The sequence below is a fragment of the Zosterops lateralis genome (assembly GCF_965231275.1).
Source record: "Zosterops lateralis genome assembly, chromosome: 11".
Taxonomy (NCBI): domain Eukaryota; kingdom Metazoa; phylum Chordata; class Aves; order Passeriformes; family Zosteropidae; genus Zosterops; species Zosterops lateralis.
This window is the reverse complement of record NC_139771.1, coordinates 19,136,341-19,150,736: the sequence shown is the minus strand read 5'-3', so window position 1 is coordinate 19,150,736 and position 14,396 is coordinate 19,136,341. Positions and strand designations below refer to the sequence as shown.

At 42.8% G+C, this 14,396-nt stretch overlaps 1 protein-coding gene across 1 annotated transcript in view; it reads left to right on the top strand.

Annotated features, from left to right (window-relative positions):
- Positions 1-14,396, top strand: part of LOC310913676 (contactin-3-like) — a gene marked incomplete at its 5' end in the record, with an annotated part of 76,117 nt that overhangs the window by 51,074 nt on the left and 10,647 nt on the right. The window contains 6 exons of the mRNA XM_083869291.1: positions 497-647; positions 7,867-7,994; positions 9,659-9,834; positions 11,563-11,680; positions 12,782-12,940; positions 13,733-13,882. Of these exons, the coding sequence (XP_083725417.1) occupies positions 497-647; positions 7,867-7,994; positions 9,659-9,834; positions 11,563-11,680; positions 12,782-12,940; positions 13,733-13,882 (882 nt within the window). The remainder of the gene's footprint in view (positions 1-496; positions 648-7,866; positions 7,995-9,658; positions 9,835-11,562; positions 11,681-12,781; positions 12,941-13,732; positions 13,883-14,396) is intronic.

Below are 14,396 nucleotides of genomic sequence, written 5' to 3'. Positions count from 1 at the left end.
GTGTTACTGCAGGGAGAAGCCACCAGCCTTTTCCAAACTTAGTTCATGAAAACTTCACTCAGAGTGTGCTGCACTGTCATTTCCTGTTGTCTGACATGCATTGGCACATGAAACTGGGAACCTTGAAGTTCCCTGAGGTTCAGTGAGACTCCTGGTGTGGTGTTGATGAGATTGATGAGATAAATCTGCTGCTTTCAGCAGAGCATCCTCTTGGGCAGGTGCTGAGCACTCATTGAATCCATTGGGCTTCTGTCACTGGGATCTTCTGTGCTTGGTTGTTGGGTGCTCACCTGCACAGCTGAATCCTCTGGTAGCAGGATGAGGTACAAAAAAGGAGGAGAAAATGCCTAATTGCCCAATAAAGGATCTGTCTGCACTAATTAATGGTGTTAATTATGTTTGGAGTCTGAGAAGTGCTCCTGTAAGTGCTGAGTAGTAGCATCATTAATATCCTTAAAAGTGCTTTATTTCACTGCTGCTGCCCCTTCTGTTTTAGCTTCTGCTCCAGATTTTTCCAAGAGTCCAATGAAGAGGCTGATCCAGGTTCAGATAGGCAGCACAGTTGACTTTGAGTGCAAACCCAAGGCTTTCCCTAAGGCCAAATGCTCCTGGAAGAAGGGAGGTGAGCAGCTGCGCGAAAACGAAAGGTATCACGTCACCTTGGTTTATTTGTTTTAATCTTACAAGAAGCTTTTGTGTGTCATTTTATGCAGCAATGTCAGCTGAAGACCCAAACACTTGTAAAGTCTCTCTGAAGTCTGGCTGGGGATTTTTTTGCTTGTTGTTGTTGTGGGTTTTTTTGGTTTTTTTTTTTTTTTTTTTTTTTTTTTTTTTTTTTTTTTTTTTTTTTTTGTGATGGTATGAGAGCACTGAGAGTGCAAGTGTGGTGTTTTCTCTAAGATCAAGGGTCAGATTTTGTTTTTCAGTTTCATGCAGAGTTGGGCCTGATTTAGACAGAGCCAGGTACTGATAGAAAACTGGGAATGCAAAGCCTGTACCAAAGCATTAAAAGGCTTCAGCAAAATGCTCTGAAAATGTTGGCGAAGGAGCAGCTGAGGTGTGTTACAGCCATGGGGATGATACAGCTGAGAAAAGAAAGAAAAGTTAATTGGGAGGTCAGGAATAGCAGGTGGAAACATGAAAAGAATAAGAAAAAGGCACTTCCAGGTTCTTTTCAAGCAGCCATGATCCTACCAGGGATAACAGATGTCATCATTGTTTACGTGGCAGTGGATGTGTTTGGGGATTGTAATTCCCTGGGGAGAGTTTGTGATTCACCCAGGCCCCCAGCTCTTGATTTCCAACAACATGCAAATGGGTTTTTTTCCCAGCAATACCCATTAAAGCATTATTGAATTAGTCATAAACTGAGACTGCACACGTGTGCTGATTAAATTGTATAAAAAGGGAATGCAGGGCTGTCCCTCTGTGCTCTGGAGCAGCTTTTGGGTTTGCATCTCTCCCACTGTGGGCATTGCTGACATTCCAGCCTTTGTTCTCCATTTCAGTATTTACACAAACTGGGAGTTGGGGGTAAACTGGGGCAGCAGAGAAGCTCCTTGGAGGAAAGGTGTGATGGAGATGGTTACAGGTCTGATTTGGCATGGATACAGTCAGTGAGCACACTTCAGTGCTCAGGACAGGCTCAGAGGAGCCTCAGCTGGTTTTTGGGGAGTTCACTCTGGCCCCAGGTCAGCTCCTCTGTCTGAGCTAGACCCAGCAGCAGCTCTGGAGGCTCCCAGTGTTTGCTGGGAGCAGTGGGGCAGGCTGTGCCTGTTCCTCATGGAACACTCTGGGGTCACATCACATCATTCATGGACAGAGAATGTCCAGAAGGTCAGACATGAGACTGGGGAAACAACAATGTGTGTTGTGAGTGAGGATTGCCAGGGCACTGTGGGGTGGTTTAAGGGTTGTGTCCCTGCTCCTCTAGGACTGGGTGCTGATTTGTACAAAGCTTAGCCTGGCATCAGGAACCTGCTTCCAAATCAGACAAAATTCTGGTCCTATTCTTGTAAAACACCACATTGTGATTTTCTTTGTAATTTCTATACACAGAAGTTTCTCCCAGATAGATAAAACCTGGAGAGAGTGCAGTGGAGACTTTTATTTGTCCCATCATGAGGCTGGAGCTGTCTCCTTGTACCCAGAATCTCTGGGCAGTCACCTTTGCCCTTTGCTCACAGGGGTTTTCATGTGTTCTGGTGTTAAGTGTTGTCAAATGTGACAATTTGGCACAAGTTGGGGCATCTGTTGTTGCAGGGCTGGACATGGTGCCACAGCCTCCCTGGCTGCAAGCAGGCGAGCAAAATCCCTTTCAAAACAGCACCACTTGGTTATTGAATGCTTCCAGCCTTTAATTAAACAATACTAATGTATTAAATTAAATTACGACCTCTAAAATTTATGTGAAACTTGTTGCCTTTTGATGGATCTCAATCTTTTTTTTTTTTTATTTCATGATTGCTTTTTATGAAGCTCCTGATTTTATCCATTTAGGAAAATTCCTAAATAATTTTGTCCCTGTTCCATTTCCATAAAAAGCAGAATGGTGCCAGTTTCATTTGGGGTGATAGTACCAGGCTGAAGAGATTGAAATGAAAAATCCCAAAAATGAATTGAATGTGATGCTGCCTGCTTAGGTTTATGAACATAAATTACAGCTGTGACTTCTGCCAAGTGCAGGTAATTCCAAAATATGACCCAGAGTGTGTATTTTTGACAACATGCTGTAAATGGCTTCCAGAGGAAGCACAATAAGCAGGCAGTAATCCTGAATTAATCTGAGTGAAGTGAAGTTGCCTTCGGAGAAGAGCAGAGTGTGTCTCTCTGCAGAAAACCCCGGAGTTCATTACTGTCTGCTGTGAATAATTGCAATCCGTGGATTTCATGCAGCTCCTCAATTCCTGCAATTCAGGAAAGGGTTTTAAATTAGCAGCACATTTTTTTTTCTCAGCCATTAACTAACTCCCTTTCCAGTGGAGAAATCTGGTGGGGAGGATTTTCTCTTTTTTAATTGCAGCAGAGAGGAAGAACAAGTTCCTCCCACAAGGAAAGTCCAGCATGGACAACACCTGGGAGAGGTGGTGGGGAGGCAGAAGTTTTAATTTTAATTACATTTCTTAATGTCTTAAGAAAACTCCTATTCGAATAATGAAAATAAAGCAAAAATACATGAATTTCTTGTCATCAGAGCACTGACCACAATGCTTTAGTGAAGCCTCAGAGAGTTTCATTTTGATGGCACTGTTGCTCGTGTTCTTAATTTATTTTTAAATGCTGCTGCTTTTTCCTTATGTAGAAGATTTGGATAATGACTCAGTAAATTTTAATTAAATGAGCTGAATATAGTGTGTCTCGTGGAGGGGAGGAAATATAATTCAAAATGGATTCATGAGCTCTGGGCTGAGAAATCGCTCAGCATTGAAGAAAGCAATCTTGTTTCTTGTTAATTTTGCAAAATACGTGATTCATTTTTTATTTTTTTTTCCCCTGGAATATCTTTAATAAAGAGAACTAAACATTAAAGAGCAATGGAGTGCAGAGAGAAGGGAAAGCATAGGCCAACATGCAGAGGGAAAGACAGAAAATGGGAATTAAATTTATTGGGTGCCTGAGACAGCTCCAACCTCCAGCTGGATGAATTTTTGTTGTCTTTTTATCCTCCAGAAAAGGAGGATTAGATGTTTTCACCAAGGTTAAATGCTCCTGATGCTGGTTTAACTCACCAAAACCAGAATAAATACTAAAATAGCTGCGACCCAGACATCACCCCTCCCAAGATTTCCCTAATGTTTTATATATGAACATGACTTTTAATTTTCAATTCCTACTTGACAGTCGCTGCCTGTGGGCTCTGGTGGGTCTGAACTCCTCAATACCTGACCAGAAGAGGGTTAAAAAACCAGGATTTTGTGAAAATGCAGAGCAGAATTTCACCTTTAAACAAACTCACCTTTATACCAAGATGTTTCTAAATTTACCAAGACTGGAAAAAGATGAGAAGTTGCTGTAAAAACTTGACTAAAAGACTTCCCAGTGCAATTCCCTCAGGAAAACTCCAGTTTTAGCAGCTTTTCCTTGTGGCCAAGTGATGGCAAATTAAAGGAGGAAGGAAATAATTCCTGACAAAAAATTGCACTGTGCTTAGAAGAATTAGTTAATGATTTTAGCTTCCCTGCAGTTTGAATTAGATATTTTTATTCATTTTATGTAACAATTTGAAATGCTGTGATGTGAAAAGTAATGCATTTACTTACCAGGACTTGCATAGGATTTCTTTTTTTTTTTTTTTTTTGCTGACTTGCCTGTTAATTAATCTGCTTTAATTGAGTTGGAGTTTGATTGATACATTAAAAGGCAGTTTTGACCCACTTTTCCACCGTTCCTTTTGCACTGAAGTGTTATGGACTGGAAAGGAACATGTTTGTGTTTATTACCATATCAATAGGGCTCTAAAATAGTTGCTTTTTTTATAAATTCTGAATAATCTGACAAATGGATCAGGCAGTGATTCCTGAGTTTGGTGATGTCTGATAATTCAGTAATAAAGCTCTGCCTTGGGAGGATGGAGAGTTTGCGGTCGTTAACAGCTGCATTAATGATTTCAGTGGATCCTGAGGCACGTTCTGTGTTCCCTCTCCAAATATCAATATATAAAGAGGTGTCATTTTTAAATAAGTCCATAAAGAGGTAAAATTTCTTTCACTCCAATCAGGAACCCCAAAGTCCTGAAGTTGTTTAATCTTTGTCCCCATCCTGCTGAGCTCAGTGTCAGGGTGTGGATGGGAGTCAAGGGGGTTTTATTTGACTGTAGAGAAAAAAAATTCTCCCCAAACACCAATTTCCCCCCAGTTTTGCTCAGGAATTAGTGAGAGATGATGAGTTTGGCAATGATACTTTGAGCTGATGACCAAACAGATCCTAAATTCATCCCCAGCTGGAATTGAGGTGGATTTAGGACCATCACTCCCCCCATGGTTATTTTAAGGGGATAAAGGTTTTGTGCCATTCAGGATGTCAGAAAGGTGCAGAAAATGGAATTTCCATGGAAAATTGCTGGCCTTCATCAAAATATTTTGGAGAAGCAGCTGTAGGGGATGGCAAAGGCTGGATTGTTATTTTTGTGTGTCACAGGTCTGGGTCTCTCCCTGGCAGAGTTCCAGCACCGTGTGTGAATGATGAATAATTCTAAAATATAAATAGAAATAAACTAAAAGCAGAGCTAATTTGGGGTTTAGGTTTATCCATAGGCTCTTGAGCTGCATTTACTGTTTTGTAATTGGAAAAAGCGGAGCATTGCTCTTTTTCTAATTTACCAGTAAAGATTTTATTTCGACTATAATATTTTTCTGAAATTTATTTTTATTTTTGGTGTATTGTTTGCTTTTTGTTTTTAATTCTAGAAAAAAAAAAAAAAGAGATTCTTAATTATATCTGGGTTTTAATAAGCTTTCTGTTTAATTATTTCAGGCAAGCCAGGCTTGCAGGTAGCTCAGAGCACTCTAAAAGTGATTCATTTTAATTAAACAATAGACATTTTCAGGTTTATTCCCTGATCCTGCTTTTTCCTTTGTTTGATCTTCGCCTTTGTCGACACTTGGGGTTTCTTTAGTTTTCTATTTTTTTCTGTTGGAAACTGCATCAAAGTAGATGAAGCCTCATCCAGAAAGTGCAACAGCACTTGCTTGTAACCATAATTGATATATTTTAACACCCTTTTTTGATGTCATCCTAATTACCTATAAAATGTATCACTCATGTCTTTAACACATTTAAAATACCTATAAACCATATGGCGCGGTTTAATTAATTTTAAATGTTCCCTCTAACATGAAGTGCAGCCAAATATGACTTTAGGAATTTTTTTTTGCAAAAACAAGTTAATGAACCTCAGGGAAGTCACTGGTGAGGCACATCCTCCCTTGAAAAAAATAATAAATAACAGCCTGAAATGCCACCACATCAGCTGAGGTACCTGAGGATGCTGTTGTGGTTATAAATGGATTAAACTGCCTGTTTACAGCTCTCTTTTCTCACCCCAATAAGGTGCTTTTGTCTGTTGTTCTAACAGGGTGACTTGTTATCTCTGGTAATTTGCATCTGCTAATTTTATTATTGCAGCACCTATGCCCAGAGGAAGAGCAGCTCAGCTGCAGCACCGAGAGCTGGAACACCCTTTTTAAGGAAATACAAAATGCAATTTGAGCTAATTAAGGGAAAAAAGCGTTTAAGAGTTGTGTATACATTTCTGTACTGTAATTCCAAAAACTCTGTTTCCTTGTACAGAGCAGTGCAGGAGTCCAGATTCCTCCTTCCACAGGTTCAGAACAGCCTCCATGGGGCTTTGAGGATGAATTTGCTGTCCAGGGAGTGGGGCAGTGCAATTCCAGAGCCCTGGGGGACTCCCACTGCTGGGGTTTGCATTTAGGGAATGTGGGTTTGGGTGTGCAGGGTAAGATCTCTGAACCCTTGATGCCCATTTCATGAAGAAGTTTTCTCCAAAATCCAATCTGAGCCTCCCTGGCTTTTCCTCTGGTCCTTGTCACTTGTCACCTGGAGAGGACACTGAGCCACCCCAGCCTGGGGTCAGGGTTGTGCAGAGTTTATCCCAACACAGCAGAATTCAGAGCTCAGCTGGGATGAGTGACAGGGATCCAGTGACATCATTTTGCCTCGAAAGAACATTGAAAATAGAGCAGCAGAGGTGTGTAATGAATTCATTCCTTTTATACTGAATAAAGCAGCAGGTTAATAACGAGGCAGGTGCAAGTGGGCAGGAAAAACCCTCCCAGCTCTTCTCAGGGAGGGGAGGTGGCAGTGATGCCACTGAGGGTGAAGTTTGATGACATTTTCTGCCTTTTCAGCTGGTTTTTCCCCTGAAAACCGAGCAAGACTCCAGCTGGTGCAGGCACAGCTTGGCCTGGAGAGGGTTTTGTTTGCTGCTCTGTTCATCCTGTAGCTCAGTTCAGGGCATTTCCAAACCACCACCCAGCCAAGGTGCTGTGCTCCAGCTTGGGGCCTCTCAGATGGGTTAATGGGATGTGAGAGAAAAGCTCTGAAGCTCTTTTGACTTGGGCATTATCAGAAAAATCAACTTTTTGTTAATTACTGGGGACGTTTTTGTGTATATTCAGTTATTTTGCTGCTGCAGGTTGTCTTGGGGTCGAAATCCCTGCAGCTGTGGATAGAACAGATGGGAGGACAAGAAATAGGGAAAGAGGGAGTCAAATCCACCTTAGATCCCCCCAGAGCTGCTGTCTGGGATGTCACCTCTGCTGTGGGGACATTCTCTGTCCTCTGTCCCTGTCACTGCTGTGGGTTTTCTTCTGTCCCCATCTCTTATAAGCACCTTCCTGCTTTTCCATGCTCTGAAAACTTGTGTGAGGTGAAGGGAATTTTCTGTCCTGGAGGTCCTTCCACAAAGGAAGTTGATGAACAATCCCATGGAGTTGTCATGGTAATCACAGTTATTTCAAAGTTGCTCCGCAAGATTGCTTGAGGTAAACAACAAAGGAGCTGAAAATTATTCCAGTTTCAATTGGAGCAGCTAAAAATGATGGAGCTCATGTGGGATTTCTCTCTTTCACACACACACACATGTGCCCACATCTCTTAAAAAAACTGGTTCTGCTGGTGTCCAAAATGATATGTCTGAATAAGTGGTTGTGTTCAGGTTTGTTGTGTGTTGTCAGTGGATGATCACACAATTTCCAAATTTTGGTTGTCCTGGTTTCAGCTGGGGTAGAGCTCACTTTCCTCTTAATTGTCAATACAGTTTAACATATCTGAGATAACAGTAAAGCATTGAAACATTCTGTCTGTAAATTCTGCCACTTTTAAAACCTCCTGGTGACTTTTTTTTAGGATCACACTGTTGAAGGATGGAGGACTGAGGATCGCCAACGTCACCAAGGGGGACGCTGGCAGCTACACCTGCCTGGCCACAAACCAGTTTGGAACAGCCAAGGGCTCCACCAGCTTGATAGTCACAGGTGGGTGAGCTGGGACACAGGAGCTGGAATTGCAGCCTCAGGAGTGACGTGGTAAAACATAAAGACTATGAGGAGTTATTTATTTAATGTATAAAGATAAAAGGATAGCTGTTACAGCTCTTTTTTATTAGTTGAAAAGACGCTGAGGGAGTTTTCTGTCTTTGACAAAGATATTTCTCAGATGTGAGGGAGTTCTGAATGTTTCCCTCCCTCCTCTCACTTCTCCAAACACTAAATAGTGCAATTATGCTTTTAAGTTCGTGGGGGTTTTTAATTTGTTATGAAAAAAACATGTCAATCAAAAAAAAAAAAAAAAAATCTTCGAGGTAATTTTATATGCCAGTTGAAAATCTGTTTTGCCCAAAAGAGGTTTAAATGCTGTTTGCTTATGGAAAAAGATGTGGTGGAAATTCCAGCTGCAGGGGAGCATTCAGAGACTCCATGGGCAGCAGAGCACAGCCTTTCAAAAGCAAATTTTATACAGAAGTGTTGTTCAGAGGGATCCTTCCTCCAAGTCATCCATTCCTGGCTGCTGGTTGAGATACTGGATTAAAAGAGCCAGGAGTTTGTGAAGTTTATCTGAAAAAATGTCTTCTCTCATCATGTTTTTTTTTTTTTCAAACATTTTAATACCTGAAAGATTTCCCAAACTCAGAATTATCTAATCTCCCAGTGCATTACAGATCCTGTATATCTCATAGGTCCAAACAGAATTATTTTGTTCAGTGAATTAACAGCTTCATGTTTCCAGCCAGTGCTCCTAAATGATTCATGTCCCTTTATATACAAATAATAGAATTATAGACAGAGAATTCCTAGAATTAAATTTTATTTTAAAAATATTTACAGTAGCTGAAATTTTTCCTCCGTTAATGTGATTCTGGAATAACAAACAGCTGCTCTTAATGACACTATTTATGTTCTGTGTGATGCATGGACCCAGATAATCCAGTGTGCTCTTCCTTAAGGGGATTTCCTCCAGTTTCTGGGGTTTATTAGGGGATTATTTCTGGGGGCTTTCTCTTACTCCCACCCCTTCATCTGCCCAGTGGCTGCTGCTGCTTCAAAGCACAGTGGGATTGCTGAGAGCCACCTGACGTTGTTTTACACCACAACGACACAAACTCCAATTTCAGAAGGCTGAAAATGACTCCTTTATTTTTGGGATGTGTCTCCCTTTTATACTATTTCACACAGACCAATCTGATTGGTGACACAAAGACAAACCTCTTCACTCCCATTGGTCAGAGCAGAGGGACAGCAAGAAGTCCCTCCTACGGACAGAATGTAAACACAGTTACATTTACAAAAACACTTCTCTTGTTTACAGAAAACCCTTTGGGAAAAGAATTTCAGAAAACTAAAACATTTCAGGCACAGAACCAGGGCTACACCCCCAGCTGTGGGATGGCAATTCCTGCCTGTGGGTTCAGCTGCTGGAGTGACTTGGCTGCACCCAGAAGGCTCAAATTCACCTTCCCAGTGCCCAGCAGCTCCTGCTGGGAAATGCAAGGACACAAAGCTCCAGGCAGCATTCCCAGCCCTGGGAATGCATCTTTGCTGTCACTGATCCCATCCCAGGAATACAGGGGGGGGGATATCAGGGGCAGGCAAAGTTCAGCAATGCAGAAAAACCCAATAACCCATGTCTGTGCTCCCTGCAGAGCCCACCAGGATCACCATGGCACCTTCCAACATGGATGTGATGGTGGGGGAGAGCGTGGTGCTGCCCTGCCAGGTACAGCACGATCCCCTGCTGGACATCAGCTTCACCTGGTACTTCAACGGGACCCGCACAGACTTCCAGAGGGACGCCTCGCACTTCGAGAGGGTTGGAGGGGTGAGCTGCAAACCTTCCCTTCCCTTCCCTTCCCTTCCCTTCCCTTCCCTTCCCTTCCCTTCCCTTCCCTTCCCTTCCCTTGCCTTCCCTTCCCTTCCCTTCCCTTCCCTTCCCTTCCCTTCCCTTCCCTTCCCTTCCCTTCCCTTCCCTTCCCTTCCCTTCCCTTCCCTTCCCTTCCCTTCCCTTCCCTTCCCTTCCCTTCCCTTCCCTTCCCTTCCCTTCCCTTCCCTTCCCTTCCCTTCCCTTCCCTTCCCTTCCCTTCCCTTCCCTTCCCTTCCCTTCCCTTCCCTTCCCTTCCCTTCCCTTCCCTTCCCTTCCCTTCCCTTCCCTTCCCTGTCAACATTTTCCTGGGGTTTATTTCAAGTCAAACTGTTCTGTTTGGAGCCCCCCTCCCCTCTGTTGAGACGTCTCAAATTGAGTTTGCTGAAATCACTTTGTGTAGGACGTGATTTGCTCGGTGTTGGGCATTCCCGGAATATCCACTTCCAATCAAGGAGATGGATTTTAGATTGCTTTTGACTCAACTTTTTAATTTATTGTAAGCAATCAGCGCTGAATTGTCCTGCAAACAACTTCCATCTGTGCTTTCACAGAAGACCAGGCACACACACATGGAAGGGAGTCAGGCAGAATTGGCTTCAGCTCGTGTTGAATAAAGAACTGAGACATTGTAATGCTGAAACAAAGAAAAATTAACCAAATGTTTTGAAAGGTTCATGGTTTTTTCCAAGACTAAAATAAACTTTGTGTCTTTGCCTCTGTCCTAAAATACTGTTTGCCCATCAAATCAGTGAATCAGTGGCCAAAGTAGCTGAAAAACCCCACAAATTAGAGTTCTGCCCTTGAAGGAAATGCTGCTTCTCCAGAAAATTAAAATTTAAAAATTAAAATCTGACCGAGGCGTTTTTCACCTGGAAAATTCAACTGGAACTGAGTTAAGGCAGTAATTCAGCTGACACAAAGAGGAGATTTTTTTTTTTTTTAAGGGAAAGTATCTAGCAAAGATTTAATATCAAGTTCTCTGTTCAGTGGAGTAGAAAACAAACAGTGCACGAGGAGCCCTAATGTGATAGGAAGTTACAGTTTTATTCAAGTTTTATTTCTGTTTCCCATGATCTAGGAAATAACCAAATGCTGCGATCTGAGGGGGAACAACAGGAAAAAAAGACTAAAGATAAAATACTCAGTGAATAGCAAAGAATAGAACTTGGGCTTGTAAAATGGGAAATTCAGCCTAGAATATACAACTTTTAAATGAAAGTGCTCACAATAACCTGGAGAATGGACCGAATTCAGTTTTGTCTTTGACACACTTGAACTCCTTAAAAATCTGTCATGACTTGACTTAAAACTTTTAGATAAAAACTCCATGAATTCTGTCTAGAAATCAAATTGGTAATTACCATCAAAACCACATTTTTCTCTTTTTAGGGCTTTGAGACAAATGGGCCCTGGGATTACTGGGGGTTCCAGGCAGGAGATGCCTTCTCAGTATGAGCTCTCCATGCTGGAGCTCATTTCTCCCCAAAAAGGAACATCACCTCATGTTTTTTGGGAAAACACTCCCAGACAAGAAGCATGGAGCTGCAGATGGACAGTAATTTGCTGCCCTACAACGTGGTTTTTGAGCAACTTCACGTTTTTGGTGGATTTCTTTTCCCTCTGCAAAGAGAACATTAGACTTTGGGGAGGGGTATTTGCACTAATGAGTGCTGTGTGTTCCGCCAGAGTGCCTCGGGGGATTTGATGATCAGGAACATCCAGCTGAAGCACAGTGGGAAATACGTGTGCATGGTGAAGACAGAGGTGGACAGCGTGGCCTCTGCTGCTGATCTCATCGTCAGAGGTACAGCCCAACCCCAGCATCACATTTTCCACCTTATTTTATATTTCAGGCTCTAGAAATAACTGGAGTTTGATGTTCCAGAACCAATCCATTGGCTTGAAGAGTGTGATGAATGGCTGGGAGTTGGATGGTGTCATTCTGACTCGCAGCTAGGGAGGATTGCAGCTCAGGTTTTGGGTGAAGTCTGATTTTTCCCGGAGAAACGAGGAGCTGGAGGTTGTAATAGTGACTGTGCATCTTTTTTCACTGCCAGTTCTTCAGGTCACTGCCAAGAGGGAGCTCACTGGCAGCTCTGAGGCAGTGGGAGTTGCTGCAGGCTGAAGTTTAGGGACTCCAGAATCCTTCCTGTGAAATGGGCAATTCTGCCAGAGCCCAGGAGAGGCTTTGTCCTGGGGTTTAAAGCCTATAATGGAGGATTATTCCTTTTCATTCCAAGCTGGAATGTTCACAGTTGAGCCAGAATTGTGGCTTTCTTTGCTGATGTTACAGCTACATTTATTGCAAGGTAAAAAAGCTTTGATCTAGAAAAGCACATTATGTGATCAGCACTTACTCAGTGTATTTTAAAATATGTCAGATATTTTCTCACTGTTAATGCACTGTTACTCATTTCAACCCCCTTTGCTGGTGCAGGTGAGACAAACCCCAACATTCTGGGCAGGAAATGCCCAAAATGAGGATTTTTCCAGGAGGCAGCAGGAAGTTTGTCTGAGTGAATTGCTGCTTGGGGTGCTGAAAAATTGTTCCAGTGCCTTATATATTAAAGAAGTTGTAGGTAAAAAAAAAAATCCAGACTACAGAGATGTATCTGTAGATTAAAGAGGGCATTTAGGACTAAAGGAAAAGACATTGGAAAGACAGAGGGATGTGCTGAACAAAGGTTCTTGGTGTAAAAACCAAAACCCTGTTCTGCCCTTGAGAATATTTCAGGTTGAAATTATCAGTTAAGTTTAGTGGATGTAAAACCAGAATTACAAGTGGTTCTTATTCCAGTCTGAATTGTTTTCCTCCTCCCTGAGGAAATAAAAAGGGGAATCCATCCTGCTGGAAGTGATTCCCAGGCTGCTTCAGGGCTTTACCTGGTTTCCCATCTGTTTCCAGGCTCTCCTGGGCCCCCTGAGCACGTGAAGGTGGACGAGATCACGGACACCACTGCCCAGATCTCCTGGCAGGAGGGCACAGACAACCACAGCCCCGTGACCACCTACACCATCCAGGCCAGGACCCCCTTCTCCGTGGGCTGGCAGAGAGCCACCACCGGTGAGCACAATTCCCAGCCCAGGGAGTGTTTCCGTGTCTTGGTTTGGAAAGAGGTGTCTGCAAGGGAAAGCTGGAGCTTCCCTTGGAATGGAGAATGTAAACACTCTCCCTCTGAATTATTGTAATTTTGTAGTTAAGGGGCTTTCGGGCAAAGATATGGGAACAGGAATAACAGTTCTTTACTGGGAATATTAGAAATAAAAATGTAATAGTACAAAAAAAACAACGAACAAAAGAAAAAACAACTGACAGAGTCAGAACATGACCTAACACCCTGTTGGTCAGGATGTCGGGAGCAGTCTAAATAAATTCTCCTGCAGTGCCAGATGTGGTTCTGTTGGAGCAGAGATGATCCTGTAGAAGGGTCCAGTGGTGGTGGGATGGTCTGGTTTTCCTCTGAGAATCCAGTGCAAACAGGCTGTGCTGGGGTTCTGAATTCCAGGTTTGATCCAGGTGGGAATTCCGGGCTCCTCCCCCTGGGTGGAGCATCTCCCCATGGGCTGATGGAATTGTCTCAGCCCTGCAGTGAGCCTGGATGGCCCATGGACAGCAGAGAGAGGATGGGGCCTGGAAGGGATAAAAAACTCTGCCCCACCTGGTTTAACAGCTGGCCCAGTAACAGAAAGACACCCACCCCCTCTCCCCCTGGAGTTATGAGGAATGGGTTGTAGAAGAAGAAAAAAAACACTTCCCCAACCAGTTTGAAGAAATGATATTATAATACCTACTTTTCGTTACGTTTTGCATATGGCACCATATTCCTGAGTTTCCTTTCCCCTTTCTCTTCCCCAGTTCCGGATGTGATCGACGGGAAAACCTTCACAAGCACAGTAGTGGATTTAAATCCTTGGGTTGAATATGAATTTCGTGTAGTTGCCACTAACAAAATAGGAGGTGGAGAGCCTAGTTTGCCCTCAGAAAAAGTAAGAACTGAAGAGGCAGGTTAGTGGGTCCTTCTATTTGTTTTTAATTCAAGAATCTTGAATATTAACAAAGAAAAGGAGTGTTCGTATCTTTAGCTCTTGGCAAACAAACTTGGAATTGCCATTGGGTATAAAAGCCTGTCACAAGTTTGTTCATATTTTTCCATTTAGCTGTGGGATAGTTTGTGTTGCATTACTGAACATCACAAAAGCATAGCATCTAAATCCATTTAAACTGCATTTACTGTGCCAAAATCTGCCAGTTCAGGCAGAACTGCAGAGTCTGAAGGTTTTGATGGATGGAAAGAAGTTAATTTTGACAGGGATTTTTCATTCCTGGTGTTTGATCAGTGAAACCCTTCCATGTAACAAGCACGTGGCTCAGAAGAGCACATCAATTATAACCCCAGGTCTCTTGGAATGAGGCCATTTCCCAATTTATCTGCATAACATCCCTGGAAGTGTCCAAGGACATGGAATTCTGAGCAACATGGTCTACTGGAAGATGTCCTGGAACAAGATGATCTTTGGGG